At 39.2% G+C, this 22,702-nt stretch overlaps 1 protein-coding gene across 9 annotated transcripts in view; it reads left to right on the top strand.

Annotated features, from left to right (window-relative positions):
• The window catches only part of PLCB1 (phospholipase C beta 1), a 407,422-nt gene that overhangs the window by 282,301 nt on the left and 102,419 nt on the right, over positions 1-22,702 (top strand). For all 9 annotated transcript variants that reach the window (XR_010372118.1, XR_010372120.1, XR_010372119.1 and 6 more), the window contains 3 exons: positions 2,189-2,335; positions 10,710-10,867; positions 15,871-15,953. Coding sequence is in view for 6 of the 9 variants with exons in the window: in XM_064446797.1 (XP_064302867.1) it covers positions 2,189-2,335; positions 10,710-10,867; positions 15,871-15,953 (388 nt within the window). In the remaining 3 variants the exon portion in view is untranslated. The remainder of the gene's footprint in view (positions 1-2,188; positions 2,336-10,709; positions 10,868-15,870; positions 15,954-22,702) is intronic.

Raw genomic sequence — 22,702 nt, 5'->3', positions numbered from 1 at the left:
TATCCTCAGCCTCAGGACTCCATCTGGAAAACAAGGACTGCAAGGACCCGGTTTTTCAGGTATACTCAGGATTAAACACCGAGATCGCTTTGAGATCAACAGGAATTGACCTGAGTAACTGTATAACAAGACAGAAGCCTTTCTTTCTGAACGCTGTGTGATTAGGATGCCAGAGTTTCTTTGAGGAACTGTGTGTGTGAAAACTGCTATGTTTCATTTTAGCCTGGAGCAGTAATGACAAAGCAACTATAAACCTGCTAGTCTAGCTGAAAGGAGTGCATTGAGAACAACACATAGATACTGAAGATGACTCTGGATGAGCTACCACAAACATCAGAAGCTGCAAATCACTGTAACGTGACGTGACTTTGCCAGTTCGCCATGTAGCAGCTATTCATTCAGATCTTACCTGTTTTTTCCGGATGATGTTGCTTGTGAATGTACACCACAGATCATACCTATATTCCAGTGAACTTGGTGCAGAATGCTTCTCGTAAGTGGATTTTAGCTCAAGCAAACTACATGAATAGTGCCTAATACTGTTTACACTCATAACGTCTCTCTGAATGATTCATGCAGCAGATAGGTTGGTTGCAAATTTTTAGTTTCATGAAAAACCTTAGTGGCGGTTTTTTCTTGATCTTCTCCATCTTATATTTTTTCTTGTGAAAAGGAAAGTACACTATAACAAAGCAGCTGTGGAGCCTGACAAGATCGCACTCGGATTACAGTCTTAAAATAGTGGATGGACTTGATGTTTTTCCTTCCAACCATCTTACAATTGTTGTCATAAGAATGAATGATAATTGCATTGCTCTGTATTGTCACTACATTTCTTGTCATATGAATAGGTTCATTTAGTGCCACCATCTTGGGTTGTTGAAAATGAGGCATCTGCTTAAGACTGTTACATCTATTCCTCTCTGATCAACAGCCAAATCCCAGGGTCCAAGCACAGATTTTAAGTAAATGCTTTACATACTATATTTGCATCAAGTGGGTACAAGTTTTACAAAAATGCTGCAGGGCTGCCTGTTACTTTTTCATATACTAGGAAAATATGTGTAAGTTTATATGTTTTAGGATAAAAGGAGAGGGGAGCAGAGTTAGGGCTAGAACTGAAGTCTTCCATTTTTCAATGCCATAGTCAGTCGATTAAGTTTTTTTTCAGTAAAGATACTATGCAGAATATTTTGGATTGGGGACAAGAAGTAGGAAATTCTCATTGTTGGGAGTCACTAGGCAAGTAGCTGCTTCAAGGTTCTTCAGAGATACAGATGATCTGTTTTACTATAGGCAGTATTTGAATTAACTAAAGCTAAGTGGTTGAGTAAATCTACAGATAAAATCTAGACAAAATAACAAAAACACTAGGCAAAGAAAAATGTCTCAAATTTGTTCAGTTAAGCATTTATCTTCAAATATAGATGACTGGATTTTTTTTTTTACTCTAAATGTACAAATCAACACTAACCCTGAAATCAACTTCATGCAGAAGGTTTGACAGAGAAATTCATCCTGATGTAATAAGCAGAGCTCCACTGAGATCAATGGTGATATTTAAGCTGAGGATAGGACTCAGCTTTCTAATTTGCCAACAGCATATGAAATGATCATTCATGCTGACACTCCAGTGAGATATGAATTGGAAGACAAATATAAAAATTACAAAGCCAAGCTTAGTTCCTACTGAAAGGTGATTCATTGAGTGTGCTTTGCTTCGCACTTCAGTTGCATTCATATACACACACCGAACCATATTCAAAAGAGGTCAAGATTACCTGTTTCTGTGTGTGGCTTTCTGTTCGCTGGTTTCTTGGCTTTCTCTGGCAAGCATGCTTTCTTTTGTTCCTAGAAAACCCCTTTCCTTGATAGGCGTCAGTTTATTTCCTCTGTTCTTACAGCCCTCTGTAACTCTGATTCCCCTTTGCCTTTGATTGTGTGGAGACACAGATTATGAAATTATTTATCTTTGGTACAGGTAAAGGGATGTGTATTACCTGCAATCTATATGGCTGAAAATAAGGTAATAGTAACAAAAGAATATACTAGATGAAGACCAGTCTGATAATTATATGGTCTTTCACATACACCTTTGTGTAGGCATATATTGAACGTAACATCTGTATGTCGCAAAATCTATACTTGAAATTAATTGATGCTTTCCCTGGATCTCTCTTTCTCTCAGGACAGATATCAGTGGATGGATTTATGCGATATCTGAGTGGAGAAGAAAACGGTGTTGTCCCACCTGAGAAACTGGATTTAAACGAAGATATGTCTCAACCACTGTCACACTATTTCATCAATTCTTCACACAACACCTACCTCACAGGTACAGTGTTGGAGACATCTGATTTCTTATCTTGCAAAACTTCATAGCATATTTGCAGTGATACCATAAAATACAGTAAAAGCATCAACAGTAAATGGTGGTGGAGCTGAGTCTTCAGGGAAGCAAGGATCACGCTTGATTGTTCTAGCTGCTACACACACATATCAAACATACTTTTATTAATAGGTGAGCAGCAGTTGCGTTGTTCAGATAAAGTCTGGTCTGAAGCCTAGTGGAGCCCCTGGAAAGTTTCCCTCAGCTTAGACAGGATTCCAGATTAAGGTCCTTATTTCGGGAGGATAGGGAACTATGTACTTTTTATGACAGCGAAGGATAGCCAAACAAGTGTGCGAAGCAGAATATGGGAAACATCTCTGTTGCTAATAAATTTGCCTCTAAACATTAAATCTGACAGTTTGTTGAGCTCCATGAAATTTTTTTCAGTTTAGAGATTATAGAGGTCCCAACATGGCACATAACTTTCTGACAGTCTGTTCGTATCTGCAAGGAATGGAAATCTGGTCTTTGACTATATCTAACGTCTGAGCTGAAATTTTCGGGTGCTGTCATGTTTTTAAAAAGACTGAGCACTCAGAAGCTCATGTTAATTTGAATTAGAGTTAACGAGTCTGAACTGTGTTGTTTTCTATTTGTATTGACAATTTGTATCAACAATGCTTTAAGAAGCATTCTGAAGAAAATAAGACAGGTTAGGAACACAACTTTTGGCACTGGTTTTCTAGTCTAAGATGCTGTTAACTTGTGAGAAAATAATTGTAAATTCACAATTTCAGTTTAGTTTATGTAAGAACAAGCATTTTTGGCAAGCAGATATGCATAGGGTGTTCTATTTGATTTGATGTTTGCTTTGTCTTGTCATGTTTGCTAATGTCTTAGCATTATGCAAAAAAAAACCCCCAAACAAACAACAACAAAAAAACCCCAATGCTACAGTGCGTGCCTTGACTGACCAGGTTCTTCAGAATGCCAGTATGCCAAAACATAAAAACATAAACAAAACCGCACATTGGTGATGCCCAGTTTAAACAGACCATGTGGTACTTACTTTCATCTGGTTTGTGTTTGTTATAGCACTTTCTACAGCACCTTCTAGTGCTTTCATAAAGTGAACAAACTGTCATTGTTTCCATTAGACACCATTTTTCAGAGATTTATATCTTGGCTGTAAAATGTGTTTTGTACTAAAACTTGTCACATAAGTATTTGGCTTGACAGCTATTTTGTTTCTCTGAATTAAAATCAGTGTGGCCACTTTTAAGTTATGATTCCAATATGCAGAAATTTATGCTCTTTGGAAGAGTGCAGACATGTCCAAAGCAAAAGCAATTTTTAGTTACATTTTGCAGGCCTCTTACCTCCTGTATGGACTTTGTTCTGTCAATGAAGATTAGGACTCACTTAAGCCAAATGCTGCAGCTTTATACAGATTTTCTGGAAAAAAACAGTAAAGCTGTTGTACAAATATGGGAAGCATAGGCCCCCAGGGAGAACAGACGGTGCAGTTCAAAGTTGGCCTGAAGTGACAAAATACTGTTCTCCCCTTGACCAGCATGAATTTGTAGCGAGAACCATACCACACATTTTAATCAGGGCTGATCAGGACACAGTCATGTTCCAAAGGTCCAGAAGCACAGAAACTAAACAACAAAGAATTAAGGATGGAAATTCATTATTAGTCCAACCCATTCTGAATTTTTAACTGCACAACAGTGCAGTTAAACAACCTAAAATACTTAATTATTTTAGAAGGGAAGTTTACCTTGAAACTTTCCAAATTCACTTTGAACTGTATGTAAAAGTCTGCAAATCATCTCAGATTGTATCTACAGATTTCTTGGCCTGCGTTTCTAAATAATTTCAGAAAATCCATTTAGAAGTATGATTCTCAGTCTTAATTTAACATAATATTCCTGGCTTAGAAAATTCGGAGGAGTAAATTGGAGTAAACTCCGGTTGCAAAATAAGTTTTGGTCTCTTTCAAATTCCATTTGTGAGTGTGTATTTTCACATTTAGAGGCACAAAACACATGCCCTTCCCTTTTAGTGGGTTCATTATGTTCAGTAAATGTGTGGCAGCTGGCTGACAATGGGATTAATGATGTGATTTTTATCTCTGTGTTACAAAAACTGACAGCCTTTAGATTTTGCTTTGAGGCTAGACCAGATACAGCGGTCATATTGCCATTTGCTTTCTTCCAACAAGGACTTAGTTTAGCTGAAACCTGTAAAATTAATTGTGGCAGACTGTTCTTTTTCCCAAGATGTTGTAGAGTCTGCTCAAGTGCTCATGGCTTTGGAAGGGAAGCTTTGGTAGCACCTCTGCCCTCATTTGAACTGTGAAATAGCAACTAGTCATGTAATAATTATTAGGACAATAAGAAAACTGTTCCGTCTAGCAAGACTTCATGATTACTGTGCTTAATGCCCTACCAGTTATCTCCCCCTTTGTTAGTTTTTTACTCAGAAAAAGCATGCACAAAGAAACATTATAACATAAAAAGAAACATATGCACACTCTGAATTTATTTTTAATTACCCTGATCATTTTCCTAGCCTTTAGTAGAAGCCCTTGGCAGTACATCAAGTCCTGATTATTTATTTAGAAGTGTTACTGCTTTCTTTTTCTTAGGGAAATGTAATTTTTAAGAACAAAGGTAAAAATCCATGAAGAAAGAAATTATTTGTGATGAACCTAGGCTAACTTAAAGGAATGTCATCTTTTGGAAACTTTTTTTTACTGTGTCTCATCTTTTTTCTCACTGGTGTCATATTTATTTGTTTACTCCTTTGAACCCTTAATGTGCAACCCTGCTTTTTTTCTGGTTTCTCACCTCAGTTTATTGCTGTTGTCACAGTGGGGAATGACTTTGCAGCATTTATCTCAGCAGCACCCAAAGTCAAAGACAAATGATTACGTATCAGCAGCAGCATTGCACACTTTGATGGCTATGCAACTTGCTGCTGTGTATGTGAAATGCAAAATATGAAAACCACAAGCCTTTAACATATGTTTTGTCTTTGGCTAAGAGGAAAAATAATAGCAACAGAAGGTTGCAGAGCTCTCAGTTTAGCGCGTATAGCCAATATGGGACTATACCACTTACCCTAAGCACCTGCTTCTCTGCTTACAGCCCAGTACTTCCAATTATTTCTAGAAAAATACCTCATGAGGGGCATGTTCTCTTCTTCATTGCTGCTCTAGCCTCTCCTCTACCATCCTCCAGCTTTTCTATTCTCAGCTATTCCTCAGTCCTAGCTGTTGGTGCCTATTATCTGCATTCAACACTTCCTTGAAGCCTTCTTCACCTTAAAAGCTTCCAAGACAATATCTTCACAGTTTGCAAGATGACATCACCATATGGAAGGGAAGGAACACTGGGCAGTGCCTGCTTTGAGCATGAGTTTGTCGTACCAGCAAGAGCAGTTTTTGGCTGGCTGCTTTGTGCCTCTCGAGCTGTGCTGAGCTCAGGTGATTGGATGGCAAGACCAAAGGCTCTGCTGTCTTCCAGCCCCTCCACATCATTCCTGATGGACTAGGGGGTAGGAGAGCTCTGGGAGCTCTTGCAGCAGAGAGAAGCTGAGCTGAGGAAGAGCCGTAGTTGTTCCCCACCAGCAGACCCAGCTAATCCTGTCAAGCAATCTAAGGCAGATAAATGAGGTTCTTCCTGGCACTGGGGTCATGGCTTATCTTAGCAAGAGGACTAATGGGTAAAAAGGAGGAGTAGTGGTTATTGTGCAGCTCTTCCACCCATCAGCAGTTTCTGGGGGAATTTTTTTACCTTCCAGCTATCATTATTTTTCCTGATTCCAGTTCAGAATATCATAAAAGCTTGTGTAACACTGAGGAAAAGGGCTAAGTTTTCAGAGATTAAGTTAATTTGAACATGTTGACTTCACTTCACAGGAAGGAAACTACAGATCACTGTCTGCTCCCTATGGCCAATTCAACGCAACTGTGGAAGCAGCTTCCACAGTTACAGTGTTGAATTAACATAGCCATTAATAAAAATAAATCAATGGAGGGAAAGCTGTTGTTGCTTCACAAAGTGGAAAGATGATCTGTGTGGAAGGTCGTAGATGGAACTTTCCAAGATACCAGTTCAGTGCCCTGCTCTCAAACTAAATCCTATATATAAAAAAATATACTGTATGAAAAAAATCCTGTATTTAAAAAAATAGCTTCAATAAGATGGTGATTCCCATCTGCAACTCTCTTGCATCTTCCTCTGAGGCAGTTTGGCTTTTGTGAGAAGATGGCTACTGGATTAAGCAGACTCCACGTAAAAATTCCTTGGGTCTCCTGCTATGTGAAGTTTTACATGACTGCTCTAAATTTGACAGCTGAGCATTCCTACTAGCAGTATTAAACCTCAGTTCATCTTTTTGTTGCCCTAAGGGTTACCTGCCCCTTCTTACCTTCTTCACCCATGATGATTCCCTCTTTTGAAGCCATATTCAAAGTGAAGGAGTTTGTGCTTGTAAAAGTGAGCGGAAACCTTGCAAAAGGGAGAGAAAAAAAATCATCTAGATTGTCTCCTGAAGCCAAAATTAATTATTCTAATAGAGATCAGTGGCTGACACCAACATTTCTAGAGGAGGCTTCCTCCAATAGCCACAGAGGTGAACATAAAGAGTTAGAAAAAAATACTGTTTGGTCAGATCTGAGATACTGGATTCTCAAGAAGAAGAAAAGTCAAGATCATGAGTGTGTTTTGTTTCCTTTAAGTAATATTTCATTCACTGCAGCTTAGTGAATTTTCAAGGTCCTCTGTGCCTTCTCTTATTTGCCTCTTCAGGCCAACCAGTTGGAGCATGTTGCAATAAGAGAGATGTTATTTTCTGAACCCCCCTCTTTAAGGAGGGTGAAACTGTGTTGAGGATTGGGTAACCTCTCCAACTCCAATAGCAGCATTTGAAGATCTTCAAATAGCTGAAATCTGTAAGGCAAAGATATGGAGAGCCAGTGGCAGGGGAGGGGCTCTCTAAGTAAGGTCCCACTCCCTCAGTACAGTTGGAGAGACTCAGCGGGTCATGCAGTGTGTCTCTCTCAAGTGGGTCCCACATCTAGGACGAGGGTTACCCCGTGTACCCCATGCTGGTTCTTCTGACAGACATGGTGTCTGCCACGTAGCTTGGCTGCAGCATGGGAGCTGCCTGGGCACTTCTAGTGGCTGAGCTGAAATGCAAATTCAGAGGCTGGCCAGCCCCAGCCCTCCTGGCGTACACAAGTGTTGCATCTTATGCTTGGGTGAGCCCGAATCAATACTGACAGCAAGTGTATTCCTGCTGCTGGCTGGAGCAAGCCTGGCTGCATGTCCTGCTTTGGTCCAATGTAAAGTGTTAAAGATAACAGCCATAGAGCGAGAGCCTTATTTTGACTTACATACAAGCAGTAGCAGAGCATGTCACAGTCTGGGGCCTAATTCACTTGTCCTGTGTATGGCAAAATAGATCAGAAGGAAAATATATTCAGCTAAATGTACTGTGTCTAAAAAAAATGTAGCTGCCAGCACCTTCTCTTGCTGCTGGAGTCAAGAGCCAGACTCCCAGCAGTATGAGGGTCTGAGTTTACATGCTGCAAACTACAGCGTATGATCCAGAGTGCTGATTGCTTTGCCAGCACTTGCCTGAAGAGAGGAGATTCTGCAACTTATGTTTGTGCATGGCAAAGGGAGTACACAGGCACTTCGTGCCAGGAGAAGGTGGTGCCATGGGTGGGCAAGGGGGCAGAAGCAGCCTCTGTTTCTAGAGTAGTGAAGAGTCAGGTGACTCCCAGTACCTGGATCCAAATATCCCCCAGTTTTAGGGGGATACATGTCATAAAACCATAAATAAATTTTAAGTCCATGTATTGCAAATAACTTGCGTTTGGAAAAACAGTGATGAAGGAACCCAATAAGGATGTACTTTCTGATGAATGAGCAGCTTATAGAAGTGTGGAACTGAGCTGTATCAGGAAATAGGGGCCATATCCTCAGCTTATATCAATTAGCACAGTCTCATGTTGCTTAGTGTCCTGTCAGTTATGATTTGGCCAATTATATCTTTAGAAAAGCAAGTTTTTGCCAAAAATCTCTTTCTCCTTATCCAATATAGGATGATGGGATACAAATATTATGGTATTACTATAGATGCTGTATGTATTACAGAAGGGAATATATAATACTTTCATCTGTGCTCAGGATATTAAAAATACCATATGGGAAGTATTCCCTTTAGTGTCTGTGTTAGCACGTTTTAGAATGCATCTGTTAAAGGGATAGTTTGGAATAGATGCAAAGAGAGAGTCACACAACATAAGTTTATAAATCATATATGCAAAAAAGATTTGAGGGGATATTCCTAATATTCCATATTTCAGGAAAATAAGCTGTTGAGACTATTAAAACATTTGCTAGCATTTTGCCCTCTGACTGGGAGCCTTTCTGCAGACTGAATGTTTAGGAAGTTGAATATCCTTTTATCCTTAGCAGGAATCCTTCCAGAAAGTCTGAGCCTTACTAGTAAGGTAGCATGGAGAAGTGTCATATGGCAAGTGATGCATGTCATGATTTAGTTAAGCACTTTGGAAGGTTAAGGATCTTGTAGTGCAAAATGCTTGGCAATAATAACATCCAGTAGTCTCTCAGGAAGTATAGTAGAGTTTGTTAATCATAAAATAGTCTGTTAAGCCAAATTCAATATGCTTTGAGGGAAAAGAAAGACAACATGAAAACAGTTTTCTAAGTGAATGTAGTTTTTTAGGCAGCAGAGTTCAGCAGATCTGTATAATGAAAGCCAAGTTTTCATAAGCAGGTGCTTAGGAATAAGTACACAGAAGTGTGTGCTATTGTACCCTCAGCCACGCTTGTGCTTGTTTGCATCCTGCAAAGAAGAGTCACTGCTTACCCCAGACATTGGGATTGCACCAAATAGGCTTTTGTGCAAGTAAAGATAAACTGCCATAATTAGAGGGAAAACAGAGGAAAATGCTAAGCTAAAAAAAAAGAGAGACACACATCACTTTGATGACTCCGTTTGGATTTTCAGAACCTTACAGCACTGGTGAAATTCTTCTGTTATAAACATATATTTCCCATTGGTTCCAGCAGGAGCTGAGTAATCTTATGGATTTCAACAGGAGTAATGTTAATATCTTGTGGCGTATTTATGATTGTTCCAGCTTGTGTATCAGACACAAATGGTAAAGAGGAATTTTCAAATAGGAGGGGTTTTCTGTTACAGTTTTTAGTGGAAGGTAAAAACATAGAGAAAGCAGACAAATGCTATTTAGTAAAGCAAACCCCAAAACGTGTATTTCCCAGCTTAAAACCTAAACACAGAACCACAGAGACAATAAAATCAGGATTAATCTGTATTATATTATATGCCAGACTGGATGAATTATTTATATATCTCCCATCACCAAAGAATCTGTAGTATAAATGAACTCACTGCCTCCTTAAAAAGCAAGTGAATTCCCTTCAAGAAATCCATGAAAGTCTTCTCAGGAAGTCAGCTAGAAAGTAGGAAACTACATCCATTTTCTTCACATCTAAACCAAAGACTAAGCCATTCTTTCATTACCTTTACCTCTCTGGTGCAAGAAATTTGTATTCATATCACTGGAACCAAACCTGTTGCAGCAGATGAAGACAACCTGGCTGGATATCCTTCCCTGAAGACGACTAGACTTCTGTGTTGCTTTGGGGTTTGTTTGGGGTTTTTTTGTGAGGTTTTTTAATACTTCCTGAGTTTGGAAAAAGCTGAGTTTTCCTTGTTTATTTTTGGAATTATATTATGTCATTGTTGAAAACTGGTAGTTTGTTTCAATTTCTCCCTACATAATGTAATCACATCAGAAGATTTAACTGACCGACTCAGTGCGGTGATTAGTGTATTAAATATTGATCTGAGACCTAGTAATGGTACCATTAGTGACTGTGCAGGAGGTTTGTTTTATCTTATACTAAACTGTATTGCATGTTATGAGAAAATGTGATCTTGCTGTCCTGAGTTGCCTCTGAATTTCACATTGCTTGTCAAAGGATAACAAAGTCTTTTAGAACAAAACCTTTCCTTCCCTTCCCTTCCCTTCCCAATGTTGTCTATCAGAAGTGTTCAAATTGGCTTCAGTTTGGTTATTTCTCCTCACTCACAGCAGTTTAACTGAGGGCAGAATCCAAACCATGACACTGACAATGCCTCAGTTATTTCCATTACATTCTTATGCTTTCTGTATGCCTTTGGATGTTATTCCTCTCGGTCGAGGGTAGAAGATGCTGTTAACTCTAATTATTGTTAGATTATTTGTATTTATTCCTGAGGCCCAAAATGACTTCCCTTTTTTTTCATGTTTTTCGTGCTGTCGCAGCTGGACAGCTGGCCGGTAACTCATCAGTGGAGATGTATCGGCAAGTGCTTTTGTCAGGCTGCCGCTGTGTGGAGCTGGACTGCTGGAAAGGGCGAACAGCTGAAGAAGAGCCGGTCATTACACACGGATTCACTATGACAACTGAAATATCCTTCAAGGTACAGCTACAGAGAACGCTGGTGTGTTTGGCTTTAGCTGGGATGGTTTCTTTCATGTAAAATGCATCACAAATACACTGTGAGAATAGTACTGCAAAGGTGGAAAGGAAGAGGAATGCGAGGTCAAAAAGGTGTTTTAAGAGGAGATTTTGGAGCACATACAAAATCATCGGAAGAGAAGAGCTGCAGGATTTGGACTTTGCACAGGAAGAAGTTCTTGGTGATTGTAGCAGTCACAGGAAAAGGGATTACGCAGTGTAATAATCTGTGCCATCTGGGGGCTGGGCTTAGTGCCCAGGTCCATAATCCTGTGGATGTCCCTGCAGCAGATCTCATGAAGGGGGAGAAGCAGGGTAGACCACAGCCAGGGCTGAAGGACCAGGACCAGTGTAAAACACGTCTATGGATGGGTCTGGAACCGGGAGGATGGGGAGGGAAGGACTGGTTTGTCTTAGAGCTCCATAGCACGTGGCAGGGGGGAGAACTAGGACTGAAGGCCACAAGGATTTGAACAGCAATAACCAATGTGTCAATGTATTCTTTTTCTCTTCTCTGCCCGGTAAGCAGGAGTGGGAGACAAAAGTGCTGAATTGAGGTAGGAAACAGCAGCTATCGTGGAAACCTCTACAACTTGCAAGCCTTTAAGTTCCTATGAGCAGAGAACAGGCTACTCATGCCCAGTTGGGCAGGTCCCATCACAGGGACCAGACACTCATAATTTTATTAACTATTGAAAAAGTGAATAGCAGTGTGTGCAACATTAACCTTATCTCTGATACTTGGTATTAGATTTGAAGCATTGGAGGATGAAAAAGAAAAATTAGTATCTTTGGAGGGTCTGATGAGAGATTTGTACCATTCAGACCTTAAACATATAATCTGTATTTCTGAATTTCGTCTTCCATTTCCTTTTTCTATAATAAAAGGTAGATAATATACTCTTAGCAATAACTTTAAATTGTTAATTTCTTGTTGAAGATTATTTTGATCAAAGGTGTTAAAGGAGGTGTTTCTTTATAGTATTAAGATTGATAGTCAACACAGCTTATAATGATGCATCAGGATATAATTTTTGAAGTGTGAAGAAATAATTCTTGTTCATCTGAGACATGAACTCGCCATGGAAATACATTTCTAGATTTACCAGTATGCAAGAAGACATGGAAAATATTCATTACTGAATTTCATTATGTTACAGGTATTTGGTGTAGCTTCTCTACTAGCTACAGCTTTGAAGCATGTCTCCCACACTTGGAGCATGAGTTGTTGGGGACTTTTTTGTCTTCTAGTGCCTTCCATTAGGGAGAAAAAGCAGACAATACTGCCACACAGCCAAATCACCCTCCTCATGCACCAGAACACTGCTTTGTTTTTTTCAGTTTGTTTCCTCTTTTTTCAACATTTCAAAGTGTTTTCTCTTCTTTTCAATGTTTTCCCTAACTCTTCATTGATTTAATCACATGAAAACATAAAACACAACCTTCTTGCATGTTTATTATTAACTTCCCAGTTATGTTTATATGAAGCCAATTACATTTATTGGCATAGAGCTTGATTGCTGGAAGTCTTTTAATTAGGGAAGATAGCTCTCAACTCCTTTGGTCATGAGCAGGAATTTAAAACAAAGTTAATCTGATTCTTAAAAGGATCATTAGCAGAAATGAGGATTATTGCTGATTATTTAGATGCTTAACCTTAGGCATTGTGCTTGCAGGAGAGATATTGGAAGGTAATTTAAATCTACTCAGAACTATTTCATCTGTTGCTCTTCAGGGCAAATATTTTTATTCCATGCAGAAAAAATGTAAAAGTAAATCAATTGCTGGTTTCGTTTCAACACTGGAAGTGTGCTGCTTGGCTAAGGAAGAGCAAAATGATAGTGAAATAATGTGTCAGAAGTGTGCAAATCAATTCAGAGTGATCACTGGGTCTTTAATGCTGAATCATTTATCGGCTCACGCTTTTGGCATGACCACAGCACACAATGCTTCTATTCAGTCTGTCAGTATTCACTGCCTCAGATAGGCTTTCTGAAGTGTGGAGACAGAAGCAATATATACTCCCTTATGTTGCTGGGATTTTTGTGGGGTTTTGTTTGATTGGTTTTTAGCTTGCTTCATGACATGCAGAAATCAGTAAGGTTATTCTCAGCTTCAGATTGTGAGCTGCTGCCAGGGTGAGATCCTATAGGGAACCAACAGTATTTTTCATGCCATAACCAGGAACCTGTGTGCGTGCATTTTATATATACATTGGAGACCTGTTTCAGGTGAGTCATTCTGCAGCTGGAGTAAAGTACGGAACTTATCACATTGTTCCTCTCTGACCATAGAGAATTTGCATTTACATTTCAATGCAGAAGACTGAAACACCAGCATACCTGTTTCTCCACTGAACCGGTGCTTGAGCTTTTCATCCTCAGATTTCATTGGTGTAATCCTGATTTTACTCTTTCAGGATATTTTTCCCATGCATGCTGGACTTCGTCCCTTCTTGCAGTTGAAAAGGCAGTTTAAAAGAAATTTCTGGATTTACTCCACAGCTTGAGCAGTGTGTAGGAGCAAGAAAGGCCTCAGAACTGCTTTTGGCAGTACCTCTTATACCCAGCCTCAAGTATTCTTAAACCCTGCATGATGCTCTGTAACCAAGGGGAGGGTGCAGGTGGGTGGGGACCAAGCCAGTTCTAATGATCTGGGTGGAGAGCATCAAGATGGGAGGACTTAATGTTTGTAACCTGATTCTCAGCACTGCTGTTCTCTTGTAATAGCAAAATTGCCTTAGATGCTTTTGCAAATCCCACTGGTTCTGAACAGCGTCGCAGGGGTACCAGCACTTAGTGATTTGTTGGAGTTGGAAAGAAAGTGTGCAGGGAGAATCACTCTGTTGTGCGGTCCCTCATGGGACAACCACTTCTGTGAAACTGCAGCTTCCTACCTGCCCTCACCCAGCCTTCTGCACCATTTATTCTTTCAATAAACTCTTTGCCTTTCTGCTTTCTTTAAAGACTAGAAGTGGTCTTAGTTGAAGCACGCAAACGGTTAGTGATATGTGAAGCACTTAAATATTTTGTGATTGCAGTTTATTAAATATAGTGTTCACCACCTGTGTGTGCTGAGAGCTAGTTTTTCATCATATACCACAATAATTTGTGCATGAGCTGGGTTTTTTCTACTTACATGAAGACTGTAAATTTTGTTTGTATCCTAGTTCATATCAGCAAACCTTGAGATGGCTTGTGCCTTCCTTCCAGCCCTGGATTCTGCAGTCCAACATCAGAAGAATGTACCAGAAGCTCAGCTTTCATTTTAGGAAATGGATTTCTTACTGTTATGCTTCTCAACTGAGCCTTTAAAAGTACAGAAAATCAACAAAATGAATCCCCAGAGGAGGCTTGTTTAAAATAAATCTTTTAGGTTTTAGTCATCTTTATGATTTGGGAGGGAACAGGCTTATGGGTTCTTATGAACTCCAGAGTTTGATAGCAATGCATATGGAAAGTCTTCAGTGTTTTGTAAGTTCTTTTGAAAAAAAGATTTGTGTTCCAATAGGGAAACATTGAGTAACTTGTAACAGTGAGCTTATTAATCGTGCACCCATTACTATTGTACATCCCACTAAAATTTTGTGTTATCAAATGATACTTCTACTAGCTTTGCAGATGCCACAAATGTAAGGTGATGCACCTGGGAAAACATAATCCAGGAGTGCAGCACAGGCTGGGATCCACCTGGCTGGAGAGCAGCTCGGTGGAAAGGGACCTGGGGGTCCCGGTGGACAGAAAGCTCAACATGAGCGAACAGTGCGCTGCTGCGGCCAAGAAGGCCAACAGGATGCTGGGTTGCATCAAAAGGGCATCGCCAGCAGAGAGAAAGAAGTCATCATCCCTCTCTACTCAGCACTTGTCAGGCCACACCTGGAGTACTGTGTACAGTTCTGGTCCCCACTGTACAAAAAGGATGTGGACAGGCTGCAAGGGGTCCAGAGAAGGGCCACCAAGATCATCAGAGGACTGGGAAGCCTGCCATATGAGGACAGGCTGGGAGAACTAGGTTTGTTCAGCCTTGAGAGAGGGAGGCTCAGAGGGGATCTCATCACCATGTACCAGTACTTAAGGGGTAGTTACAAAGAAGATGGAGACTCCCTTTTTACAAGGAGTCACATGGAGAGGACAAGGGGGAATGGACACAAGTTGCTCTTGGGGAGATTCTGATTGGACATGAGAGATAAATTTTTCACACTGGGAACAGTCAACCATTGGAATAATCTCCCCAGGGAAGTGGTTGACTCAGCCACGTTGGACACTTTCAAGAGTTGGCTGGACAGGGTTCTGGGCCATCTTGTCTAGACTGCATTCTTCCTCGAAAGGTTGGACTAGGTGATCCCTGAGGTCCCTTCCAACCTGGGATTCTGTGATTTTCCATCAGAGCTGAAAGAAAACTTCTACCGAAGTTTCAGTTTCTGAGCTCCCTGATGATTACTACACAGCCAACTGTTTTAACTCAGTAATGTTTCTTTATTTTTTCTTTCTTTTGCCTTAGAGGGATTTCTCTCATCAAAAAAGAGGGAACTAAAACTTGTGAGTCAGAGTAACTAAGTATTTTATGGATACGTGCTTGTGCTGATGATGTTTATAAGATATGCATTTGTCAGAGAGTTTATTATTATGCAAAATAGTTCATGAAAGTCATAGCTTTAGGCATGGAACAACTCCACACAAAGACCAAGTTTTACATTTAAACTATTGACTTAGGCAGACATAAATCATTTCTTGAGAAATGTGGTGCTTGAGGCTTATCAGACATTTTGGAGATTTGATTACAGTTCAGGTTGAAAAAATTGGTTGCTGCAAAAGCACATCCTTTCTGGGATGTTTAGAACAGAAGGTCTGATTTCTGGCAGTTTGGATATGATTTCAGACATCTTTGGGTCTTTTCTGTCTTCAAAGACCAAAATGCTGTTTCTGTAGAGACATAAATTTGTAACTATGTATTTTGTTTCTTTAGGAAGTAATAGAAGCTATTGCTGAATGTGCATTTAAGACATCGCCCTTTCCAATCCTCCTTTCCTTTGAAAATCATGTGGATTCGTAAGTAACTACCATGTTTTCCTGTATGGTGTTGTATTTTTTGTAAGGTCTAAGTGGTTTTATTAAATTACAACATCAACAGCTCTTAACCCAAAAAAACATGTGTCAGCCTGAGTAGCCAAGATGATTAGAATGAATCAGGCATGATCTTAAAAACCTTCCTGAATTAGAACCTTATGTATGAAAGAAAAAGTGTGAATACCTGTGAGACATATTGTGTTAACTTTACAGTCTCAGTATGTCCTGCTGGAATGTAACGGATCTTCATCTAAGAAAAAGGAGCAATATTTCACCTGCTTATGTCCCTATTCTATGCTATAAGCATATTCTTTGCACAGAATTTGGTCTGTTTCTCATGCATTAGAGGTAGAGGCCAGAACCATAGACTAGCTAGGATTGTGAAACAGGTGGTGTGAATGGCCAGGAACTGTTCCATTTCTGCCAAAACATACCAGTTTGCCTAAGCTGTTTTCTTTCCCTTTTTTCTAGTTACAAACGAAGGACAACTTTTCTGTGTAAGAAAAGGAAAAATAAGTGAGAACACTTCTCAATTTGTCCCAGTGGTCTAACTTTTTATTATTATTGTTTTACTTTGATTTTTCTTTTTTTTAAGTTTGACATTAACTTTGGTTTTGAATATAGAGACCACATGGTCTCTATATCTGGTGAGGTGACACAGACAAATACCATGTGCCTTAAATTCAGTTGCCTTTTCCGTTTTTGTTTTTTGCTGTGAAAGTGTTTTCAACACTTCTGGAGCTAATTTAGACTGAGAAACTTTTTTTTTTTTTTAATGTGAAATAAAAAGTAATCTTTGGGGCAGCTTTGAATGATTTAATACAAATCAGAAAAGATATTGGCACTTTTGCTTCTTGAGGAGGAAAAGGGAGAGGGCTAACTGCTTTTCCATTTTTTTAGGAAGAACATTCTCATCGTAAGGGAAGGAACTGGTAGAAGAAGCTATGTAAGAATGTTTTTAAGTACAGATGTGACAATACTGATCAAAGATTATGTAGGTAGAAAAACTTAAACTCTCAGAGCTGACCTATACTATCTGTATACCTTACAGTATAAGGTATACAAAAGCAAATGTCCTGCACCTGGGGAGGAACAACCGCATGCCCTGGTACAGCTTGGGGATTGATGTGCTGGAAAGCAGCTCTGCTGAGAAGGGCCTGGGAGTGCTGGTGGACAACAAGGTGACCATGAGCCAGCAATGTGCCCTTGCAGCCAAGAAGCTGCATTCAAAGGAGTGTGGCCAGCAGGTCGAGGGAGGTTATCCTCCCCCTCTATTCTGCCCTGGTGAGACCACATCTGGAGTGTCCAGTTTTGGGGCCCCCAGTTTAAGAAAGACGTGGAACTCCTTGAGCAAGTCCAGTGGAGAGCTACCAAGATGATCAGAGGACTGGAGCATCTCCCATATGAGGAAAGGCTGAGAGACTTGGGTTTGTTCAGCCTGGAGAAGACTGAGGGGGGATCTCATCGATACTTATAAATATCTAAAGGGTGGGTGTCAAGAGGATGGGGCCAGACTCTTTTCAGTGGTGCCCAAGGGCAGGGCAAGGGGCAATGGGCACAAGTTGGAACACAGGAAGTTCCACCTGAATATCAGAAAAAACTTCTTTCCTGTGATGGTGACAGAGCAGCGAAACAGGCTGCCCAGGGAGTCTGTGGAGTCTCCTTCAGTGGAGACATTCAAAACCCACCTGGATGCAGCCCTGTGCACCCTGCTCGAGGTGTACCTGCTCAAGCAGGGTGGGTTTACAGGGTGGGTGGTGATCTCCAGAGGTCCCTTCCAACCCCTGCCATTCTGTGATTCTGTGATAATTTTACACTCCCTTTTGTGGGCAAAGATGTGCATGCTCTGCGCGCATTTAAAGGCCACGTGGTCATGATTCAAACAGCTGCCTGTTAAATTCTGCTTAGTTAGTGCTGTCTTCCTCTGAAGAACCACCCAGATACTGTATTTAATTTCTTTCTCTTATCGATTTCCTCACTCCTTTATTCTTGGTGTAAGTTATATCACCTTGGACTTGCTTACGGTCACTGCTGTAGGTTTTAACTCACAGTGCTTTTCTCAGTGCTTCCAAATGCAACCTCTGGTCATTAGAAAAGATTTCAAGCATCATTCTTCAATGTATTATATTTTGTATTCATTCCTCTGTATTTGTTAAAATATACATTCACTGTGTTACTATACGGCAGAGAAAAAGCAACATCCCCTTTATTTATACCAGAAGGGTTACATTTTTCTTCCTTTGAAGTCATTAAGACTCAAGTCTTCAATTATTCCAGGGTGATCTGTTCTATTTTAGGAAAGAAGTAAAAAAAAAAAATGTATAAAATAAACTCCTGTCAGATATGTTATTTACAAAACTGGCTTTAAAACTGTAAGATGAAACACTGTCAAAGTTAAAGGTGGTGTGATACTGCAGGAATATGTCAAAAAGGGAACAGAGTTACTGCTGCATTGCTCTGATCTTTACAATTTGCCCTACAGAAAACACTGGACCTTTCTCTCCAGCAAACTCCAGTCATGGAATAATGAACTATCCCTAAGTGTATTATTTGATGTCCTTTTCCACGCATTGCTCTGGCAGGTTTTTAGCAAAGCCAGTCTGCAAAAACAGTATCAGGTTTATTTTCTCTTTTTGAGGCTTTATTGCTATTTATTATTTTCTGCTGCAGTAAATCTTCAGACTTAATGTGTATGATTTCTAATTTTGCCTTGGCTGAAAATAGTTTTTAGTTATTTTACTGACTGCTACAATTATCCCTTCATTTCTGCACTAGTTGCTAGAGAAATCTGCAATTAGACATGCCACTCACAGAAACCTTCACCTAATTTCATGGAATGCTCCTTTTGTCTTTTCATTTACTTGGAATGTTGTTTTTCTCCTAGATCTTAAAGATGGACTTTTGCTCTAAGTATTAACAATATATGCTAAGTGTTTTTATAGAATTGCTGTCAAACAAATCCTATGACATCAGTTCCTACTTTTTCTTCAATTCCAAGTTTTTCTTCTGATTTTCAAGTTACAAGAGTCAGCATTTGTCTGTGAAATGCCAGTCCCATACAAATCAGTAGAATTTTTGACATTGGCTTAAAGAGAAATATGGTTTTAGCCTGTGTTCTCTATTTATGGCTTTTAAACAGACTGCGATTATCAGAGGTAAATAAGTTTTACATCACCACAATAGATATGACAGTGTTCATCACCACTGGACTTAAAATGCAATTTTTCTTATATCTGGTTTATGTTCCTGAGAATATATTTAACACTTATTAGCACATAGTGTTAATCATCTCATTTTGCTTTCTTTCAGTGTTTTTCCTAGAATTCCTCTCTAATATCTTTGTAGCACGTGAAGAATTTTTGTTTCCTTTTACTATAACTCCACTATGTAGTATATTCATTCTCACCTGTCTTTATAAAATAAAAAGTTTAGAAAAAGAGGCAAGCATATAACTTTTAGAATATATAAAATATTATGTATGCCATCATTTATACTGAAGTCAAAACAGGCATGCTGAAAAAAGACAGTACTAAGAAAAGATGTGGTTCTATCAAAAAATAGTAAAGTGCCTTGAAAATGTTGAAGAGACCTCAAGAAGACCTTGACGTTTGAAACTGGGCTTGCAAGAAGATAAGCAATCTGCAAATCTGAAAGCAGACACTCTATAATTAGAAATGCACTGATGACATAGCAAAAAGGTTAAGTGATCCTTGAGCAGTATCCATATAAGATTGCTTCCATGATTAAATTTAATTACAGTTATTCATATTGCTGGTTTCTTGCTGGAATTGTTATTTCAGATATTAACAGGATCTTTATCACTTTTTCTTCCTACACTTCAAATTATTTTAATATCTTCTGGGAAGCATCTGTGTCTTTGTCTTATGCTTAAGGAGTGTCTCTGCAGAAGTGATAATAATGTAATGTTAGGAGCAGGCATGCCAAAGAGCCTCTGTGATTGACCTTCATAATAGGCATAATACAAACACAGTAAAACAAAGTACAAGCAATAAAGTCATGGTAATGAAAACATTTCTTAATATTCTTTGGATTTCCATATCTCTAGGTATCATGTTCCCGCTTTATCTTCCCTTGTCCTGGCACATTTTGGGGGCTTATATAATTAGTCTATGTGCTACCTGACCATGTCTGCACAGTGAAAATCATAAAGCAGATAAAGTCAGCTCTTTTGAGGAAATAATTTTTCATTATAGTACAGGAATGCTGGAGAGAATTTCCAATAACAGTAGATGTGGACCAGGAAATACCTGCTTTTTTTGTTCCACAACACAAATGGGGCTATATTTTGTTGTAGAAAAGTTGGTATTTCGATCTGTCATTCTGGTTCATAATTTTGAAAGAAGGGAAAATAAAAAGAAACTGATATTCCGACTTTTAAAATACTAGAATAATAATACAGAATCTATACTATTACTAATGATCTATCTCTTGCAATTGTATAGTTCCATAAAATACAGTTTCAAGTGATAGATCATATATATACATGAGAAAGAAAGAAAGAACACAAAAAATACCACTCGATTAAATGCTGGTACTCCTAAATATTTTTTATTCCCTCTTAGGAGCTTTTAAAAATATCTGTGCATATAGTCCAGTTCACAAAGGCATGTAATTTTGTAATGTCAAGATTTTCCTCCTTTGGCCTTGTCTACTACTGGAAGAATTTTTTATAGCATTAAAAGCCGTTAGTTTTTTCACATAATTTTCCTTTTCCTTCTTTCTTCCTCCAGAATGCAGTGTCATTGGAATTTATATGCTAGACCAAAATAGTGTTGCATTACATTTTTCTCTTTTGCAAAAATGAAAGTTCTCACTGTGCTCTCTTTGAGGTAAACATGTAATTAAACACAGAAGATCAGAAGAATTTGTTCTAGCTGTGGTGATAGTTTGAAATTTATTAGCTTTAACTCTTGCATATTTTTTTGTGATTCCTTTTGGAGTTGATATGCCCATTTAAAAATGCTGGTGTCACATCTAATTACCTCGATTTCAATAATTGTGATCTTTTGATTCAAGGAGATGTCCTTTGAACTTTCTAGGTCCTAAGCTCCCTTGTGGGTTCTTAGTTCCACTGCCTTGCTTGTCTTCATCTTAATTTTCCATCCTCAGCTAAAAGTGGCTTTTAGCTTTTTTTGCAGAATTGGCTGCACACAAAAGAAAGCATTAATAAAATGCTGTAGTGATTTAAACTGCATGCAGCCCTTGCATAGCCTTGCAGAATAATTTAAAGCCTCCTTGCAATACTTTTTATCAATGACTGAGCTAATGACCAGTTCACCCCGTATCTACTTCAAGGGACATCCAGAATGCTGATCTCAGGGAAATTACATTTTCTGATTCAGATGCCACCTAGCCTTTATCTCAGCTCTGGTTTGGCCTTGCTGATGCCAGGAAGAGCTCCGGTGCCAGGTGCTCGTTTTCTAGCTAATGACAAACTAGACACAGTAGTTGTTGTACTCTTAGTTTGCAAGAGAAAATGTGAGCATTCCTTTTTTCCTATATACCCAGCTCTATTTTGTTACGAAAAATAGCTCCATGGTAACATAACTGCTTATGCCATTTGTGTATCTTCCATGATATGCAGATCATAATTAACAGTAGTTGAGGAAATTATATTAAGCAATATAAACCTGTCCTTTAATCGAGACTTCTCAACAGAGTATCAAAAGAAGGAAACTTAAAGATACTTAAGCTCAGATGTTACAGATTTTTAACAGGCACATATAACAAAAATACAGTCATCTAAAATTAGAAAGAGAGTGACTGTAGCACTGAGCTGCATTTTAAGATTATTTGAGTAACATTTCTGGTTAGAATAACCTATCTTCAGTCCTAAAACTCCCATCACTGATATGCAGGAATTATTCTTTTGTTGCACTTTGGGAAAATTGATTATGAGTAGAGTTTACTGAGGTTCAATTTACTTCTAGAGGATATAATGAAAACTGCTGAAGTAATTTACTATGGTAAAATTTGACACTCTATCTGATTTTAAATTAAATTTTAAAATTTTTTTAAAAGGGATCTGACCACATACTCAAACTAAAATGATCATTGAGCAGCCCCACCTCTCAGTTTGTTATTGCATCCAGATCTCCACTGGGAAGGCTGTCCTGATATGTTGGTCCCAGTTATAGACACATAACATGCGTGCAGTATGTAATTATATGCATATAACAAGCAGTTATCCCAGCACTTATTACAGCAGTTCTCCGAATGGACATAACACATCTTACCAGTAGCACAATTACATCTACCCTGTGACTTCTGCCAGTGACGATATGTCAGGGGAAATACTTCTGAGTGAGACAGGAGGAGCAGCGCACGCTTTCGGTGCAAACCCAGCCCAGGAGGGCTGCAATGGATCAGTGCTTTGTCATGGAGCGCAGTGCAGCTGCAGCTCCTGGCAGAGCTGTGGCTGGACAGGCCGTCAGGCTGCACAAGCGCAGCGGCCACCTCACATGGGCTAACAAGTAGGGTGGGACAAGGGGGCTGCATTTTAGCAGAAAATCTGCAGTAAAACTAGCTGCTTCTCTACCAGTGCATATAACTGATGCAGCTTTGCTGGTTTTAAGACCTAAGTAATGTCTTCTGTCCCTTCTTCTGTATGGCTGTGCCTTATAGACATGGGTGAGTGAGGTGGTACCCTTGGCTTGGGAAATTTAAGAGAGACACCTGCTCAGGAGACTACTTTCTGTATGATTGGTTTA

The sequence above is a fragment of the Phalacrocorax carbo genome, chromosome 3 (genome assembly GCF_963921805.1).
Source record: "Phalacrocorax carbo chromosome 3, bPhaCar2.1, whole genome shotgun sequence".
NCBI classification, from domain to species: Eukaryota; Metazoa; Chordata; class Aves; order Suliformes; family Phalacrocoracidae; genus Phalacrocorax; species Phalacrocorax carbo.
The sequence above is the reverse complement of the archived record's forward strand: the minus strand, read 5'-3'. Positions and strand labels throughout refer to the sequence as shown.